We start from the raw sequence: 15,749 nt of genomic DNA, 5'->3' as shown, positions 1-15,749 counted from the left end.
AATTTCCACAAATAGAGGCTGAACCTAGGCCTGGAAAAATGTGTCTCCTTCCACAGCCTCCCAAGAAGCAGGTTGGGCTTGTGGCTTGGAGGGCACAGTCCTTTCCCTGGGGAGAGCAGCCTGAGCAGGTGCCATCAGAGAAACCAGCTTCTTGGAAGAATCCTGTCTCTGCAAACAGTTTCCTGAGATCACCTTATCTCTCCTCTGCTGACGCCTGCTCATAAATGACGTTTCCCCCTGCTCCTGCCCTTCCCCAGGCGCTTGTATCTCCTCCCGCATCCCCAAACTGCCGGCCCTGGAGCAGGCAACACCTCAAATATTTGTGGGGCTTTTCCTACCTCTGCCAAGGCTGCACTGTCCCTCCATCGTCCTGTGGCTTGAAGTGACAAGGAGCAAGGGGCTGGGACCGCCCTGCCCTTCTGGTAAGCTTGTTGTGGTGACATTGCCATGTCCCTCTGCAGCGTTTGTCCATCTCTGCTCCTTGGGGGGATTTCTCTGGCCAGGGACCAGATTGCACCAGGGCTTGGGCACTCACTGTGTGCTGAGGAGAGAGGTGTGTGGGTTCATCCTGGGGCTGCCATCGATGGGGTTTGACCAGTATTAGTCACAGCTGGGAACCCTCTCAGCTGCCCTGCTGAAGAGGTGGATATTCAGGACTTCCTGGGACTCAGTAATGGTCTGACAGGGATAGTCAGACAGCTGGGATAGTGCCAGCTGTGCCAACTGGGGTAGTTTTAAGACTGGCTCTTCCCTGTCACTGTCCTCTGCCCTCTACTGGCTGGGAAGCCCTTCAGGGAGAGTGCTGGAGTTGCTGAGGAATTTACTGCCCAGCCGGATCACTTTACCTGCCTGCGGCAAGGGCCCCCAGGGAGCCTCTCAGGGCTCCTTGAACTCTCCAGATAAGGAACTTCAGCCTGGTTGGTCTGCAAGTTCAAAACACACCAGGGCTGAATGCTCCCCCTGCGCCACCCGGCATCTGAGATAACAGCTAGTGCTGGGAGCAGGGTCAGAATCCACAGCTGCTGCTTGGTGAGGAGTTTGTGGTGGCTGCTGGTGCAGCAAGCCCAAAGGCAGAGGGGGTTTAGAGGTGCCTCTTCTTTTGTCCATGGAGGAGCAAAGGGAGCGAGATAAAATGGGTCAGAAACATTGCCCAGGGACCCTCATTGTGTGGGGTGTGGGTGCTGCACAGAGCACCTGGTAAGAGGTTTTTTTCTGCTGTCCAAGCCCTGGCAAAGCAGAGGACTTTGTCTGCCGACAGCAAATCAAGGGAGAAAGCAGAAATACCTGCTCCCTCCTGCTCCCCTGCTAAGCTGTCTCCTCAGGACGCAGGCACGGAGTAGGGCTGGAAGAGCAGATGGCATCACAAGGCTGTTTACTGAGAGGCAGACAGGACAAGAAGAAGAGGAAGTGCTATGATGGGAACAGCCAAAAAGCACTCCAGGACTAGGAAACCTGCTGCAGGATATTGGATGGATGAGGGATCAGTGGAAGAGAGGCCATAGCAGAAAAGACAGATGAAGCTTTTATCTCACTGTTAGCTCTGCAAGAGCCTGAACAGTTTCTTCCACCTTTCTTTGGGGAGCTCCTCAGAGCAGGGGAAAGGTTAGAAAGCAAAGGTAAACAGCAACAAGTGTCTTGGGTCAGGCAATGTTCCCCAGAAGGAAAGGGAGGGTGATGTGGCTGGTTGTGACTGTGGCCCCTGGTCATTCATTTGCAACTGCTCCAGCCCCAGGGACTGGGAGGAGGGAAAGATATGACGTTATTTTCTAAGAAGGGCTGAAGGAAGTTCAGGGAAAGCCAACTGCTGAATCTGCTGCATGTCCTGGGTGTCTGTGCAGGGACAGGTCCTGTGGCAGGTGGGGAGGCACCCAGGACTGGAGCAGCACTTCTTAGGGAGTCTGGGCTCAGAGTGCCCACACTGCTTCCTCCAAAAAAATTCCGGCTTTCAGCCTAGTTCTTAAGGGAACTTGCTGGTCAAGAGGGAAAGTCTTCACTCAGCTCCAAAATTAGTACGAAAACAGGAAAGAGAGTGTAGGAGTCAGCAGTCAGTTTTTCCAGAAAAAAGAGATCTTTGCATTGGTCAGATGTTTTTTCAACATATTTTTGAGTGACCTGGAAAAGAGAATGAGCAATGAGATGCCGGGCTTTGCTGAGGTGATTGGATTACTCAGGTTCATGGGGACAAGTGCCAGCTAGGAGGAGCACTGACAACCATTACACCAGGCAACTGAAATTCAGTTTAGATAAATATCAAGTGATAGACAAGAGGGGGAGGGAAGAAGCCCCAAATCCACAAACAAGATTATACACTGAGCCAGCCATGAGCCGGCCACAGCAAGGCCTAGGGCGATTTCAGATAACTCAGTGTGTATGAAAACACATTGAATCATCTTTCCCAGTTATAAAGCAGAAACAAAGCAGGAAAGCTTTGTGCCACTCTTCAAATTGGTGTCTCACCCCCACACAGTCCCTATATGCCCCCAGCACCAGCATCTCTGTAAGGATTGAGAGGAGCCAGGGAAGATTTGGAGAAAAGCAACAAGGAGGACTAAAGGAATGGAGCCATGCCTGAATGACTAAGTGAGCTAGAATTTCTGTTTGAAAAATGTGCTGTTGGGTGGATACAATCCAGGTCTGTAAAGCAGCCACTCCAGTGTTCATCCACCCTTTGATGTTGAAGGCAAGGGAGCCCTGGTGAGGCCCTGCATGTGGGGAGAGCTGCTGCCCTCTCTCAGGAGCTCCTGAGCTGAAGGGGGAAGCAGAATTTCACAGAAGTGAAACCCACCATGGCTACAAAACACATTAACATAATCTCCCTTCCAGCTCCGAGGCTGGGGAAACAGTTGGACAGTTAGTCCACACTCATGCCACATTTACTCTTTCCTAGCATCTGCTTTTGCACTCTGATGGAGACAGCCTTTGAGCTGGACCAGCCTCTGCTTTGACTCAAGGCACCTGCCTACCCTGGTTTTGGGAGAGCTTGTTTTCATCTCAGCCCCACAGCGGTGCTGCGCAGCTGCACGCACTCATCTGTCTTGTGAAATACAAGTGTGTGTCCCCAAGGTGGAGTTGCCTGCAGCCCAGCACAAGGAAGGAGGATCCCCAAGCAGCGCGGTCAGAGTTCAGGCACGCATATGAAATCTCATGAAACGGGGCCGTTGTAAGCGTTTCCTATCTTCAGCTGAGTCATGGCCACCAAGGTTTCATGTGACCTGCATACCTGTGCTGGGCTTGTTCTGTGCCTGCAGATAAACCTGGAGGGGCCCCTGGATCAGCCTTCCTGCCAGGAGAACTCTGGTGTAACCCGGTGGGCGAGCGGACATAGGGGATGGGGTGAAAGACTGGTGAGGCAACTGGTCCTGTCCCATCTTGGCCGTGCTTGGAGGAAGTACTGACATTATCCCTGCAAAATAATCCCCTGACAAGTGGTGCCAGTAGGACACAAGGTGCTTCCTGGTGAATCTGCTGGAAACCCCTTGGCTATGGACTGCCAGGACACTTCTACACTTGGTGTGGTGTAAATGGCTTTTCTTTAAAAATCTGGTGTTTCTGGGTACAATTCCATAGTGCCATAGCATGCCTACATGGCATGAGGGAATTGCTCAAGTGGGAAACTAAGCATACATAGTGCTCACCCTTGGTGAAGGCAGCAGGAGAAGGTGATGTGGGGAAAGGGAGAGGTAGGGAAGTGTCCAACGCCAGGTGACAAATGGCTGCCTGCAGGTGTGGCTGTCCTGCAGTGCGGGTTTTTCTGCAGAGGTTAGGCAGTTTTGGTGACAGTTGGCCCTGCTGTCAGCTCCCTGGGCTTGGCTGCCAATGGGGCTGCACATGGCCGCTGAGGGCGTCACTCAGCGTCTGTCACAGTCTTTGTGTGTCATAAATGGGCAATTAAAATTGTGCCATCTCCTGTTTGTACCTGCTCAAATGTCCTAGCTTATGGTTTGTTAAGCCCACTCTTTGTGATCTTGCTTCTTCTGCTTAGACATCACTTCCATGGGGTAAGACAAATTGCTCTATGCCCAGGAAGAAAAGGGATGTCCTTACGCCAAGGCCCCACATTTCTCCTCCTTTTCTGTGTCCCTCAGGATGTGCAGCCACCAAGCTGGTGGCTGGGCTAAACACCAGCAGACTCCTGCAGGGGGCAGTTGGAGCTGTGCTGTGCCAGCTGGAAGAGTGGCATCTGTTCCACATCCCATGGGCAGCTCTCCCCAAGTGGGACCAGGGTTGTCACCTGTTGCTGGTGTTGGTTATGTAACATTTCTGTTTGTTGTAGGGTTCTTTGTGACAGCCAGCAGCTGGAATTGTTTTCTGCTGTAATGACTGCTGCCCTTGGCAGGCACTGTCTCTTTGTGGAAAAAATTAGAGGAGGCATTTAGGAAAGTGAGACAGAAAACAAACAGAGCAGGGCAGGAGACTGCAGGGCTGCCAAGGAGGCTGGGCTCCTGACACAGGGATGTGGGCACCCTCCGGACGGAAGCAGGAGGTGGTGGGAAAGCAGCATGGTGGAGCGCCCTGCCCCAGCACCCCGAGAGTCCTACTCCCTACTGCCTCCTCCCCAGCACCCCCGGCTCCTGTCATCTCCTCCTCAGCACCCTTGTGTTCCTCCCCTCCCTGGATGGTTGGGCAGCAGGACCTGGGCGGTGTGCCAGCTCTGGTACCCGATACCTCTTCTTCTCCTCCTCCGCGGGTGCCACTGAACCCGCGGGGCTCCGGCCCCCGTGACTTGAGCCAGGCCTGCCGCTCGCCCCCAAGGGCAGGGGGTGTGGAAGCAGGGGACACACTGCCTTCAAATACTCCGAACACAGGGCTCACCCTGACTCTGTCCTCTCTCCCAGGTATGTCTATGGCGTCAGTCCCTGCCTCTATTTCTAGGGACAGCAGTGTGACCTGGTGGGGGCTGGAAGGGGGATCAGCGGCTTGGCTGGCAAGGGAAGCATGTTGGGGCCTGCTGGGGACCCATGGGGGAAGCTGAGTTTCTCTTGCCTATTTTGGGTTGAGATCTGTTTGCTCGGAGACAAGCAATGGCCCCGGTGAGGTTTCTGTGTGCGAGGGGATTGCAGTCGTGTTTGCAGATCCCTCTGCTAATCCCGAGTGAGGATGTCTCCTCCCCGCAGAGGCACTGGCAGGCTGTCAGGAGGGGATTTTGGGATGTTTTCTCTGGAAGGCTGGTTGGCTCACAAGGGCAAGGCAGGAACTGTCATGCCCCCGAGCTGTCTGTGTGGGAAGGCAGGGGAGCGGTGCTGCAGATGGCTCCGACATCAACAGGGTGGCACCTGCCGGGCTGGCAGTGCTCTCGATCCTTTGTGGACATACTGTTGTCCTGCTCTGTCTTTCCCAAGCGGCCCAAGGAGCTTCCAAAATCCCTCTCCACATCCCACCGGCTATGTTTTGGCTCCATGGTAGCTCAGGTTCCCCAGCCGGCAGGGTCCTACCGGAGGAGGAGGCGAGCTCTGCCCAGAAGCCCACGGGCACCTGCGCCAGGGACGTGCTGCGCTGCCTCCAGTGCAAGCCGGGGCTGGCAGGGACTACAGATCCCAGCATGCTGCTGCCTGCCTCTTCCTCCTCGTCCTCCTCCCCCTCCTCCGCCCTACCTGGCAGGGCGCGGGCAGGGATGCTGCAGGCGGCGTTGGAGCAGGCATCGGTGGGGCATGTCCCGGGCGGGCCGGGGACACTGCGCCGGCAGCCCCGCTGCAGGTGAAGCGCTGGGACAAGTGCAGGAGCAGCCCATGCTGCGCCGCCCCGACTGGAAAAGGACAAGGCAGGCCCGCGGTTCCTCCTGGCGGCTAATCCCACTCTGCGCCGGGAAAAGGGGGTCACCGGGGAGGGAAAGTCCCTTCTCTGGGCTCTGGGAGCCGCGTCTCTGGGGCTCTCGGAGCGGTGCAGCGCCCGAGCAGGTGGTGACGGGGAAAAAGGAGCGGTGGGTGCCCGGGAAGCGACAGCAGTGCCGGGGACGCCCTTGGCTTTTCAAGGTGACCCAGGAAACGGCTGTGAGAGCCCCAGGGAGGTGGAATTGAAAATGGGAGATTTGCTGGTTCGGCCGGAGAGGCTGCTGAATTAAATGTGTGTTTTGTGGCACCGAGCCCTGGGCGTTGGAGGGAGCTGGGGCGGGCAGGGTGGGCAGACACAGCCCACTGCGCACACGCTTCACTCACAGCCCCAGGATTGGGGACAGAGAGCTGCAGGCTCACAAATCCCTTAAGAACCTGCTGCAAGCAGCTGGGCAGCCAGCATGAGCAGCCTGGTATCTCAGGAAAGCAGTTTCCTTTCGGAGGGAAGGCTTACTGTGCCTGGCCAGCAGAATAAGACTGTGTGCCACAGCCTCTTGGCTTAAGGACTCTGAGCTGCAGGTTTACAAAGCTCCTGCGCTGTTCTCTCGTCATTTTCTGCATTGGTGTTTGGCTCCCAGTACTGTGAAACACTTACTGGCAGCATGGGTTGGGGTTAAAACCAGTGCTGCCCCTGCCTGGCATGTGTCGCTCACTTTCCCGTAAAATCTTCTGTTTGTTTTCCAGACGTAGAGCAGCCATAAGACTTGCTGGGACCTGTGCTAACTCTTGCCACACAAGATGACAGCAAGAGACGGGCCCCAAGATAGGTAATGATGGGTTCTGATGTAGCTGTGGGGACACATCCAGGATACCAGGGGGTGATCGGCCAGAGGGACCCAGCATCTGGGAGACTCCCTCTGCTGCATGCTGACTGGCCTACCAAGCTGTCCCTTCTTTCTCAGCTTTTTCACAGCAAATGGGCTGTAAACTGTAAACAGTCCCCTGTAAACACACCTGGGGAGCCTAACTCTTTCCCAGACCTTGTTATGGATGCTGTGTATCTGGGTGCCACATTTTGAGGAGCAGCCAGCCTCTCCCTGCGTTCATAGCCTCCTGGGGAGGCCCTCCCACAGCCCCTCTGCAGTGCAACACGTGCAGTATCTCTGGCAGCCCAGACTAGCAAGGACTGTGGGGCAGGGCACAAAATATTGTCTGATGCCTCCCACCAGTCAGAAGCAATACCCAGCTTCTGCTCCATACCCACTGTGTTCCCTTCACAGGTACAAGGCTGTTTGGCTGATCTTCTTTATTCTCGGCCTGGGAACGCTGCTGCCATGGAATTTCTTCATGACCGCCAGGGAGGTGAGGGCTTTCCTCCTGCTGTTGTCCATGACAGTAATTGTCCCCTGTCATGTCTAGGGACCATGGTGTAGATGTGGCAGCATGGCACAGCATGTGTGACCTGGGTGTGATGAGTGGCACTGAGGCAGCAGGAGGGACGGGCATGGGTCTGAACAGAGAATAAGGGTGGCCTTGGAAAGCCTCACAAAATCTCAGCCCCACCAGGCTCCTTCCTTTGCAGTATTTCATCAGTCGCCTTGGGGACCCAGAGGAGACGAGCCATGTCGGGAACCAGACTGTCACACCCTCCTACCTGCAGTCCGTGTTTGACAACTTTATGACTCTCTGCGCCATGGTGCCCCTCCTTCTCTTCACCTGCCTCAACTCCTTCATCCACCAGCGGTGAGCCTTGCTCCGTCCTTGCCCCTGCACTCCCCCATAGGGCCACCCTGCCCTGGCCTGTTCTCCTGTCCCAGCACTGAGCCAAGCTACAGCCAGCTCACTCAAGTCAAAGGCAAAACACCAGTCTCCTGTCTCAGGGTTTTGCTGGGATTCCCACAGTTACAGCTTGGTCAAGCCCCAGGTTTTTAGGGGGTTGGGTTTTCCTCACTGAGACCTTCTTTTGTAGGATTCCTCAGCAGATCCGCATCTCAGGCAGCCTGGTGGCCATTGGGCTGGTGTTTCTGGTCACTGCGATCATGGTGAAAGTCCCCATGGAGCCTCTTCCCTTCTTCGTCTTTACCATGATCAGCATTGTTTTCATCAACTGTGAGTGAAGCACTGGGGGAAGGAGAGGGACACAGCCCCATGGCTAGGGCTGATCCCTCTGGGAGAAAAACATGAACCTCACAGTGGGAGAGCCAAGGGGGAGGGGGACTTGCTTTGCCTCACAGGGCAGGGGCCTTGGCTCCCTGCAGAGGTGCAGTCCATCCTTGCCTTTGGTTTCTCATATCTGCTCATCCTTCCCCTTTGCAGCCTTCGGCGCCATTCTCCAGAGCAGCCTGTTTGGGCTGGCAGGGCTCCTGCCTGTCAGCTACACGGCCCCCATCATGAGTGGGCAGGGTTTGGCAGGCACCTTCGCTGCTTTGGCAATGATCTTCAGTATTGCCAGTGAGTAATCCCCGCCTTGCAGGTGATAGGGCCTTCCCAGACCACTGCTGTCACAGCATCTGCCGAGGTCATGCTGTGTGGAAGATGGCAGCAGGGCTTTTCTCCTCTCAGCTGTCATCATCTTCCTTTCCTCTCCCTTCCTGTGCTCTCAGTTGGTGCCCAGCAACCCGAGAGCTTCATCGGTTACTTCACCACGGCCTGTGTGACAATCGTGCTGGCAATCGTCTCCTACGTAATTCTGCCTCACATGGTGAGACTGCTGTCCTGGTAGGGAAGGGCTTGGGGACGTTGGACCTTTGCACATCCCAGCACAAGAACCGTGGCCCAATAGCAGCCTCCACTTCTTGTGTCAGGGCAGCTTCTCCTGTTCTTCCTGAGCACTTTGGGATACTTCCCACCACAGATACCCCAGTATACTTGGGGTATCTGAGTCCCTGGGTAAGCAGGAAAGCATCAATATCAGACATAATTGGAAGGAATACTCTGCCCATATTGCCCATATCTGCTGTTGTCACACAGCCCCTGGCAGCCTTCTTTCTGCACGCATGAATGAGTCCTCCCTGCTGTCTCTCTGCAGGACTTCTTCCGATACTACTACATGAAGGACAAGACAGAGTACCGTGTGTACAATGCAGAGCTGGAGACCAAGAGAGACCTGATTAAGAAAGGTGAGGGGCTGAGAGAAGGAAAAGAAAAAAGAACTTAAAGAAAGAATGAGATAGAAGGACTGAATTAGATCTCGGCTTTCTGGGGCCTGCTATGCCCTACTTGTGTCTCTCCCTGCAGATGAGAATGGGATGGAGCAGAATAACTCAAAGATCATCCCTATCCACAACCCTGATGAGCAGCCCTCTGTCGTTGCTATTTTTAAGAAGGTCTGTGAGTTTCCAGCGAGTTTGTCCTGCCCTTCCTTTTGGGATGGGCACAGGTGTAGGAGAGCATGGGGAGAGGAGACCAGCCCTGCACCGGTCTCTTGCCCTGTGTTTGGTACCAGCATTTTTCTTTCATCTGCCTAGCTGTGGGTCTTGGCTCTGTCTGTCTGCTTCGTCTTCACTGTCACCATCGGCATCTTTCCTGCCGTCACAGCTAACGTGTCCACTGTCCTCGGAGAGGGAAACAAATGGGGTAAGTGTGCTGGGGACGGGGGTGAGGTAGGGAAAAACTGAGAACAAGGTACATGGGAGAAAAGAAGGTGGGGCTTGAAGGTATGTGTGATGGGGTAACCCTGTCTGGATGCCAGGTGCGCACCAAAGCCACTCCAACAGACTCAAACTGGGGAAAATTATTTTAACTTATTTATCAGTCAAATCACAGTAGTGCAATGAGAAATAAAAATCTTGAAACACCTTCCACTCACCCCTCCCTTCTTCCCAGGCTTAAGTTTATTTACGATTTCTTTATCTCCTCCTTCTGCAGTAGTGCAGGAGGACAGGGAATGAGGGTTGCAGTCAGTTCTTCACACATTTCCTCTGCCATTGCTTCTTTCTGAGGGGGAGAACACCTCTCACTCCTCCCCTCCTCCAGCATGAGGACCCTCTCATGAGAGGCAGTCCTCCTTGAAGTCCAATGTGAGTGCTTCCCATGGGATGCAGTTTTTCATGAACTGCTTCAGCCTGGGTCCCTTCCACGGGACAGAGTCCTTCAGGAACAGACTGTTCCAGCATGGGTCCCCTGCAGGGTCAGAAGTCCTGCTGGCAAACCTGCTTCAGAGTAGGGTGGTGTTCACAGGCAGCAGGTGGATATTGACTCACTGTGGACCTCCTTGGGCTGCAGGAGGGCAGTCTGCCTCACCATGGTCTTCACCACAGGCTCTAGGGGAATTTTTGCTCTGACATCTGGAGCGCCTTCCCCCCCTCCTTTTCCACTGGTCTTGGTGTCTGTGGAGCTGTTTCTGTCACATATTCTCACTTCTCTCTCCGGGTACAATTGCACATGTTGAGATTTTTTTTTCCCCTTTTCAATATGTCATCCCATTGGCCCTACCACTGTCACTGTGGCCTTTGCCAGTGGTGGGTCCGTCTCGGAGCTCTGTCAGACCTAGGGGTGCTTCTAGCAGCTTCTCTGAGGAGCCACCCCTGTAGTGCACCCTGTTACCAAAACCTTGCCACACAAACCCAATACAGAATGCTGGAAGGGAAGAGGGAACCACTGTGCATGATGGTTTGGATGTGGACACCAATCGGGCTGGGAGACCATTCCAGGCCTTAGTGGGAAACTGGTAGGACCTAGATCTGAAAGACAGTCTCTGTGCAGTGGCTAGGAGGGATTGGGGCACATTTGGATTCTCACTGACCATCCCCTTCTTCAGGTCTCTACTTCATTCCTGTCTCCTGCTTCCTGCTCTTTAACGTCTTTGACTGGACAGGACGGAGTCTCACTGCCCTCTTCACATGGGTGAGTATGGTGCAGGGAGCAAATGCCAGGCAGTGTCTATCCCTAGGTCCTTCAGCCACAGCTCTCACTGGAGCTGCCATCCATGCCTTGGAGCAGGAAGGAGGTGCAGAGATAACTCCTGCTTTAAGCTCTAAGCGCAGATTTATGGGTCAGAGCCGAGAACCACAGTGTTGTTCTGTCCTCCCACCTCTCTTTCAACATGGCTTGGATGAAGGTGCCTCCTCCATTTCAGCCTCTCTGTAAACAAACCTTCATTCCAGCTATGCAAACGACGAGACAGGATGGCGACAGGGATAGAGGGTGAAAGACGGGGCAGCCCAAAATAAAACCTCTGCCCTTGACACAGGACACAGCTGCTTCAAAGACCCTTGTCCTGGAGCAGGGCAGGGCCATGCCATGTGGGTCACAGAACTGTCCCCTGCCACATCCCCTTGCTCTCATCTCCTCAGGATGGGCAAGGAAAGGGGCTTTCCTGTCTGGGTCTCTTCCTGCCCTTTCACCCACCCCTGTTTCCCCCTGTATTGTTCAGGATGTTTGTTTGGAGAAGCTCCTCAGGACCACATGCCCCATGGGGTCTGCCTGGGCCTGCCTTCCCCGTGGCCTGGAGCTGCTTCTCTGCTGGCCATCACTGCTTGTTGCTTTCAGTCTTGGCCATGAGCCGCCTTGCCTGGTGTCCAGGCCACAGCCTCCATGGTGGGATGACCCAGCAGGAGATGTTTCCAAAACAAGGCTGTGTGGAAAGTCTGACTGCATGTGGTTTAGGCCACATTTCCCTGGTTGGGGCCCCGCTCACTCTTTTTCTCCTCAAGCAGGAGAGGCAGCTGCTGTCTCCAGTTTGCCCCATGGGCATGGCAGCTGGCCTAACCTCAGTTTCCTCCTGTGTTCATGGAGTTTCCTGTGGCCACGCCAGCCCAGCTGCTCCCAAGGCAGCTGTGGTGCTTCTCCTCACCTCAGACAAGTGAACCCTGGCACCTCACTGAGGGGACAAGGTCTGTCTCAGTCTAGGGGCTGCCTAGTCCCAGTCCCAGCTGCAGGGACAACACAGGGGGATGGCACCTCCTTCTTTGTCCCAGCCTTAGTTGCTTGGGAACTCTGGTAGGACTTAAGGAGACTGTAACTCAGTCCATGCCTTTCCCAGCACATTCCAAAACAGCCCCAGCATAATCCCTTTCTCAGATTGCTGGATCTTGCCCTGCTTGCAGGGGATGGTGTAGGACACTGAAGAGCTGGCTAAAGCCGTTTGCAGGCGCTGAGGCACCAGAGGGGCTTTACCTCAGCCACGCTGGCTCACTGCATGAGCTTGCACAAAGCTCTCTGGCCTGCCTGACTATTGCCAGCAGGGGCTTAACAGTTGTCCACAAGCCTGGCTCAGTATTTTGGCTCTAGTGCTGCTTCAAGTCACCTGCAACAGGGCTTTCAGACCTAGAGCCTTCTTATGACTGCAGGTGGTGATGCTGAGATTTGTTGTGGCCAGGAAAGTCTCTCAGCAGCTTTGCCATCTCTGGCTCCTCCACAGCCCTGGTGCAGTAGGGACAGCCCTGCCAGCATGCCATGGGATGGGGAATGTGCAGTTCTCAGCCGCTCAGCAATCTGTGTTTTTCTCCCAGCCCGGGATGGACAGCTGCCTCCTGCCAGTGATGGTGGTCCTCCGTGTCATCTTTGTCCCTCTTTTCATGCTGTGCAACGTGCAGCCCCGTTACTACCTACCTGTTGTGTTCTCTCATGACGCCTGGTACATCATCTTCATGATCTTCTTCTCCATCTCCAATGGCTACCTGGCCAGCCTTTGCATGTGCTTCGGGCCAAAGTGAGTGCGAGCTGGGGACAAGGGAAGGGTTGGTTATGCCCCCAGATGCCAGCCCTGGAATGACTTGTGGAGTTTAGCTCTGCCCAGCTCTGGCATCTGGAGAAGAGGTCACAGGCACAGAAGGGAATTGTCACTACCCACAGTGTCCCATCTCCCAGGCTTGTGCTTCCATATCCTAGGGATGAGGAAGCTGTCTGGGCTCTCCGTTTCCCCACCTGTCACACAGGGGAAGGGGCTGGGTGCAGCGGGGATCTGGAGGGGAGCAAAGCATGGCACAGCACCCACAGCAGGGTGAGCAGCCTTGCCCAGCACAGGCAGCACAAGGAACCCCACAGGGGTCTGAGAGGGATGTCCCTGGTGCCAGGACCTTCAGGGTGGCCTGCCTGATGCACTTTATGAGCCAACAGTGTGGAGACTTGGAGTTTTTGTGGCTCTGGAAGCCAAGGGGGATTTCTTCTTGCCGTTCCTCTGCTGCAGACTGAACAGCAGGGCACTGGACACGGATCCTGAGGATGCATCTGACACTTGTTTCTCCCCTAGGAAAGTGCTTGTGCACGAAGCAGAGACAGCTGGAGCTGTCATGGCGTTTTTCCTGTCTCTGGGTTTGGCCCTAGGAGCTGCTCTCTCCTTTCTGGTCCGAATGCTCATCTAGCAGAGGCACACAGAGGGTGCAGGGACACCACGAGATGGCTCCGCATCCTCCACTGAGGGCCTGGACACCTCAGCACTGTGGGGAAACAACAGCTCACACCTGTCCCTGCCAAATCACACTGCCACAGCACACCCAAGGATGGTTCCACTCCCGCAGGCTTGGCCTGGTTCCTGCCACGCTCGGCTGTGTGATGCCTTCAGGCCTATGTGCCTTCTCCTTCCCCATGCTGTGTGTGTTGTAAGACCCCGGGATCTCCAGCTGCCTCCCACGCTGTGTAACTTCCCTGGCTCAAGGCCGAAAGCCATTTTCAGCCTCTTTCTCTCCGAGAGAGTGAAAGGCTGGTAATTAGTGTTACTCCTTCTCTTGCCCTTGTCTCCAAAGCACCTGAGAGATTCTCTCCTCTCCTCCTACGGGGCCTGGTAATACCCCACACCCTCCTCCTGCTGGTAGAGTTGTGAATGGGGAGGAGAGCCCCAGCCAGCCTCCCATCCCTGCTCTCTGCTATACGCACATCCCCCCAACCAGTGTGTCCCTAAAGTGTAGACGTCTGTGTCCCAGCCACAGAAAGAGCCAACACCGTGGCTAGGCTGAGGGAGGAGGAGGTACCCACACCCCCCTTCTTCCCCTCTCCCTGCCTCTCTTCCTTTTTTTTGGTGATTCTGACATTGTGTTTTTTTCAGCCTCCTGGTTGTGTGACAGGAGGTTTTACTGTGGGTTACAAGAGGAAAAGCAGCAACTCCCTTCCCAACGAAGCTGCCTTCTCTACCCATGTGTGCTACAAGGGAAGGCTCACCTTTCCCTTGGCTTTCCTGTCCCTTGTTGTGTAAATGTGTTATACAGTTGCCATTTTCTATAAAAAGGACAAAATGCTCCTTTGTGTGTGTGTGTTTGTCTCTGTCACCACAGGGGAGAGGGGCTGTGGAGGGTCAGAGGTTGAAGTGAGAGAGCCCTGGCACTTCCTTACCATCCTGTAGTGCCCTGCCAGCAGCATCAGAAATGGTGGGAATGCTGTGTGCATGCCCTGCACAGCCAGGCCCAGCTGAGGGACACAGCAAGTGTGGGAAGGGGATCGTGGAACCATAACATCAGAATGGTAAGGTTGCAAGGAGCCTCAAAGATCATCCAGTTCCAAACCCCCTGCCATGGGCTGGGACAACTTCCACTCCACCAGGTTACGTGCAGCCCCATCCAGCCCGGGGTGGGGCATCCACAGCTTCTCTGGGCAACCTATTCCAGTGCCTCACCACCCTCAGTAATAAATTTCTTGCCCAACATCTAAACCTTCCCTCTGGTTTGAATGGTTTGAAACCATTCCCCCTTGTCCTGTGACTACATACTCTTTGTCCCTGTCCATCTTTATTGTGGGTGCCCATCAGGTACTGGAAGGCCACAATTAGGTCACATCAAAGCTTTCCCCAGGCTGAACAATCCAAATTCTCTCAGACATCCCTTGTAGAAGTGCTCCATTGCTCTGATCATGTTGCTGTTCCTCCTATGGACTATCTCCAACATGTCCCTGTCCTTCCTGTGCAGGGGACCCCAGAGCTGGATGCAGCACTGCAGGTGGGCTCTCACCAGGGCTGAGGGGCAGAAAACTGTCCCTTGCCCTGCTGGCTGTGCTGCTTTGGATGCAGCCCAGGACACCACTGTTTCTGAGCTGTGAGTGCACGTGGAGAACTCATGGCCAGCCTCTCATCCACCAGCACCCCAGGGATGCTGCCCTCGAGGTACACCAAGGGACCACTGACACCTCGACAAAGAGCAGACGCACCTTCATATTTTGAGGTGCAGTGACCTGCAGCACTGCATCTGCGAGCTTTCCTGGGGCCTGGGAACAGCCAGAGTGCCACCTCCTGCTCCTGGGGTGAACTACACCAGCCTGCCAGCGGGAATCCTCTTCCCTCTGTCCCACTTCATTCACTGCCATTACCTCTTTGCACCACCAGGCACCAAAACCCATGTGGGAGCTCTCCTCATCCCACTTCCAGCTTCCTTTTCTGGTCAGGGCTTTTGTACCCACGGCTTCAACACAGAATCACAGAATGGTGAGGCTGGAAGGCACCACAGTGGATCATCTGGTCTACCATGTCTGCTTAAGCAGGGTCATCCTAGAGCATAGGCACAGGATTGTGTCCAGACAGTTCTTGAGCACCTCCAGATTGGTCTCTCCACAATCTCTGTGGGCAATCTGTTCCAGTGCTGGGTCACCCACACAATAAAGTTCTTCCTCATTTTCAGGTAGAATTTCCTGTGCATCAGTTTGTGCTTTCTGCCTCTTGTCCTATTGCCTGGCAGCACCGAACAGAGCCTGGCTCTGTCCTCCACACCCTCCCTTGAGATACCTATAGGCATCCATGAGCTCCCCTCTCCGTCATCTCGAGGCGGAATAGGCCCAGCTCCCTCATCTTTTCCCCTTAAGAGAGAAGTTCCTGTTCCTTAATCATCTTTTTTACCCTGTGCTGGGCCGCCTCCAGGGACTCCCCTGCCTCTCTTGTCCTGAGGAGCTCAGAGGCGGACAGACTGCTGCAGATACTGGAATGGTAAGGCTTAGATTGATTTGTATTATTATTTCCCTTGGACACTGTAAGGGCAACGTCTCCAAACACTGTTTTGCAGCGGTGACACGGGCCTGCCATACACTCCGGCCCTGACACCTTCTGTCCCCGCCCCTCTTTCC

The 15,749-nt window shown here is 54.7% G+C and overlaps 1 protein-coding gene across 6 annotated transcripts in view; it reads left to right on the top strand.

Moving 5' to 3' along the window:
* Positions 1-13,944, top strand: part of SLC29A1 (solute carrier family 29 member 1 (Augustine blood group)) — a 33,550-nt gene extending 19,606 nt beyond the window's left edge. For 5 of the 6 annotated variants that reach the window (XM_058801570.1, XM_058801573.1, XM_058801574.1 and 2 more), the window contains 12 exons: positions 6,513-6,595; positions 7,049-7,130; positions 7,351-7,511; positions 7,738-7,877; positions 8,085-8,219; positions 8,372-8,469; positions 8,797-8,887; positions 9,006-9,094; positions 9,236-9,344; positions 10,528-10,613; positions 12,221-12,420; positions 12,961-13,944. In XM_058801570.1, the coding sequence (XP_058657553.1) occupies positions 6,567-6,595; positions 7,049-7,130; positions 7,351-7,511; positions 7,738-7,877; positions 8,085-8,219; positions 8,372-8,469; positions 8,797-8,887; positions 9,006-9,094; positions 9,236-9,344; positions 10,528-10,613; positions 12,221-12,420; positions 12,961-13,072 (1,332 nt within the window). In that variant the 5' untranslated portion in view covers positions 6,513-6,566 and the 3' untranslated portion in view covers positions 13,073-13,944. Of the gene's footprint in view, positions 1-250; positions 423-6,512; positions 6,596-7,048; positions 7,131-7,350; positions 7,512-7,737; positions 7,878-8,084; positions 8,220-8,371; positions 8,470-8,796; positions 8,888-9,005; positions 9,095-9,235; positions 9,345-10,527; positions 10,614-12,220; positions 12,421-12,960 lie in introns of those variants that run through there. The other variant, XM_058801569.1, reaches the window with a different exon arrangement.
* The last annotated feature ends 1,805 nt before the right edge of the window (positions 13,945-15,749 follow it).

Source organism: Ammospiza caudacuta, chromosome 3, assembly GCF_027887145.1.
Source record: "Ammospiza caudacuta isolate bAmmCau1 chromosome 3, bAmmCau1.pri, whole genome shotgun sequence".
Classification (NCBI taxonomy): Eukaryota; Metazoa; Chordata; class Aves; order Passeriformes; family Passerellidae; genus Ammospiza; species Ammospiza caudacuta.
Note: the sequence above shows the minus strand (reverse complement) of the source record. Positions and strands in the feature narration are given on the sequence as shown.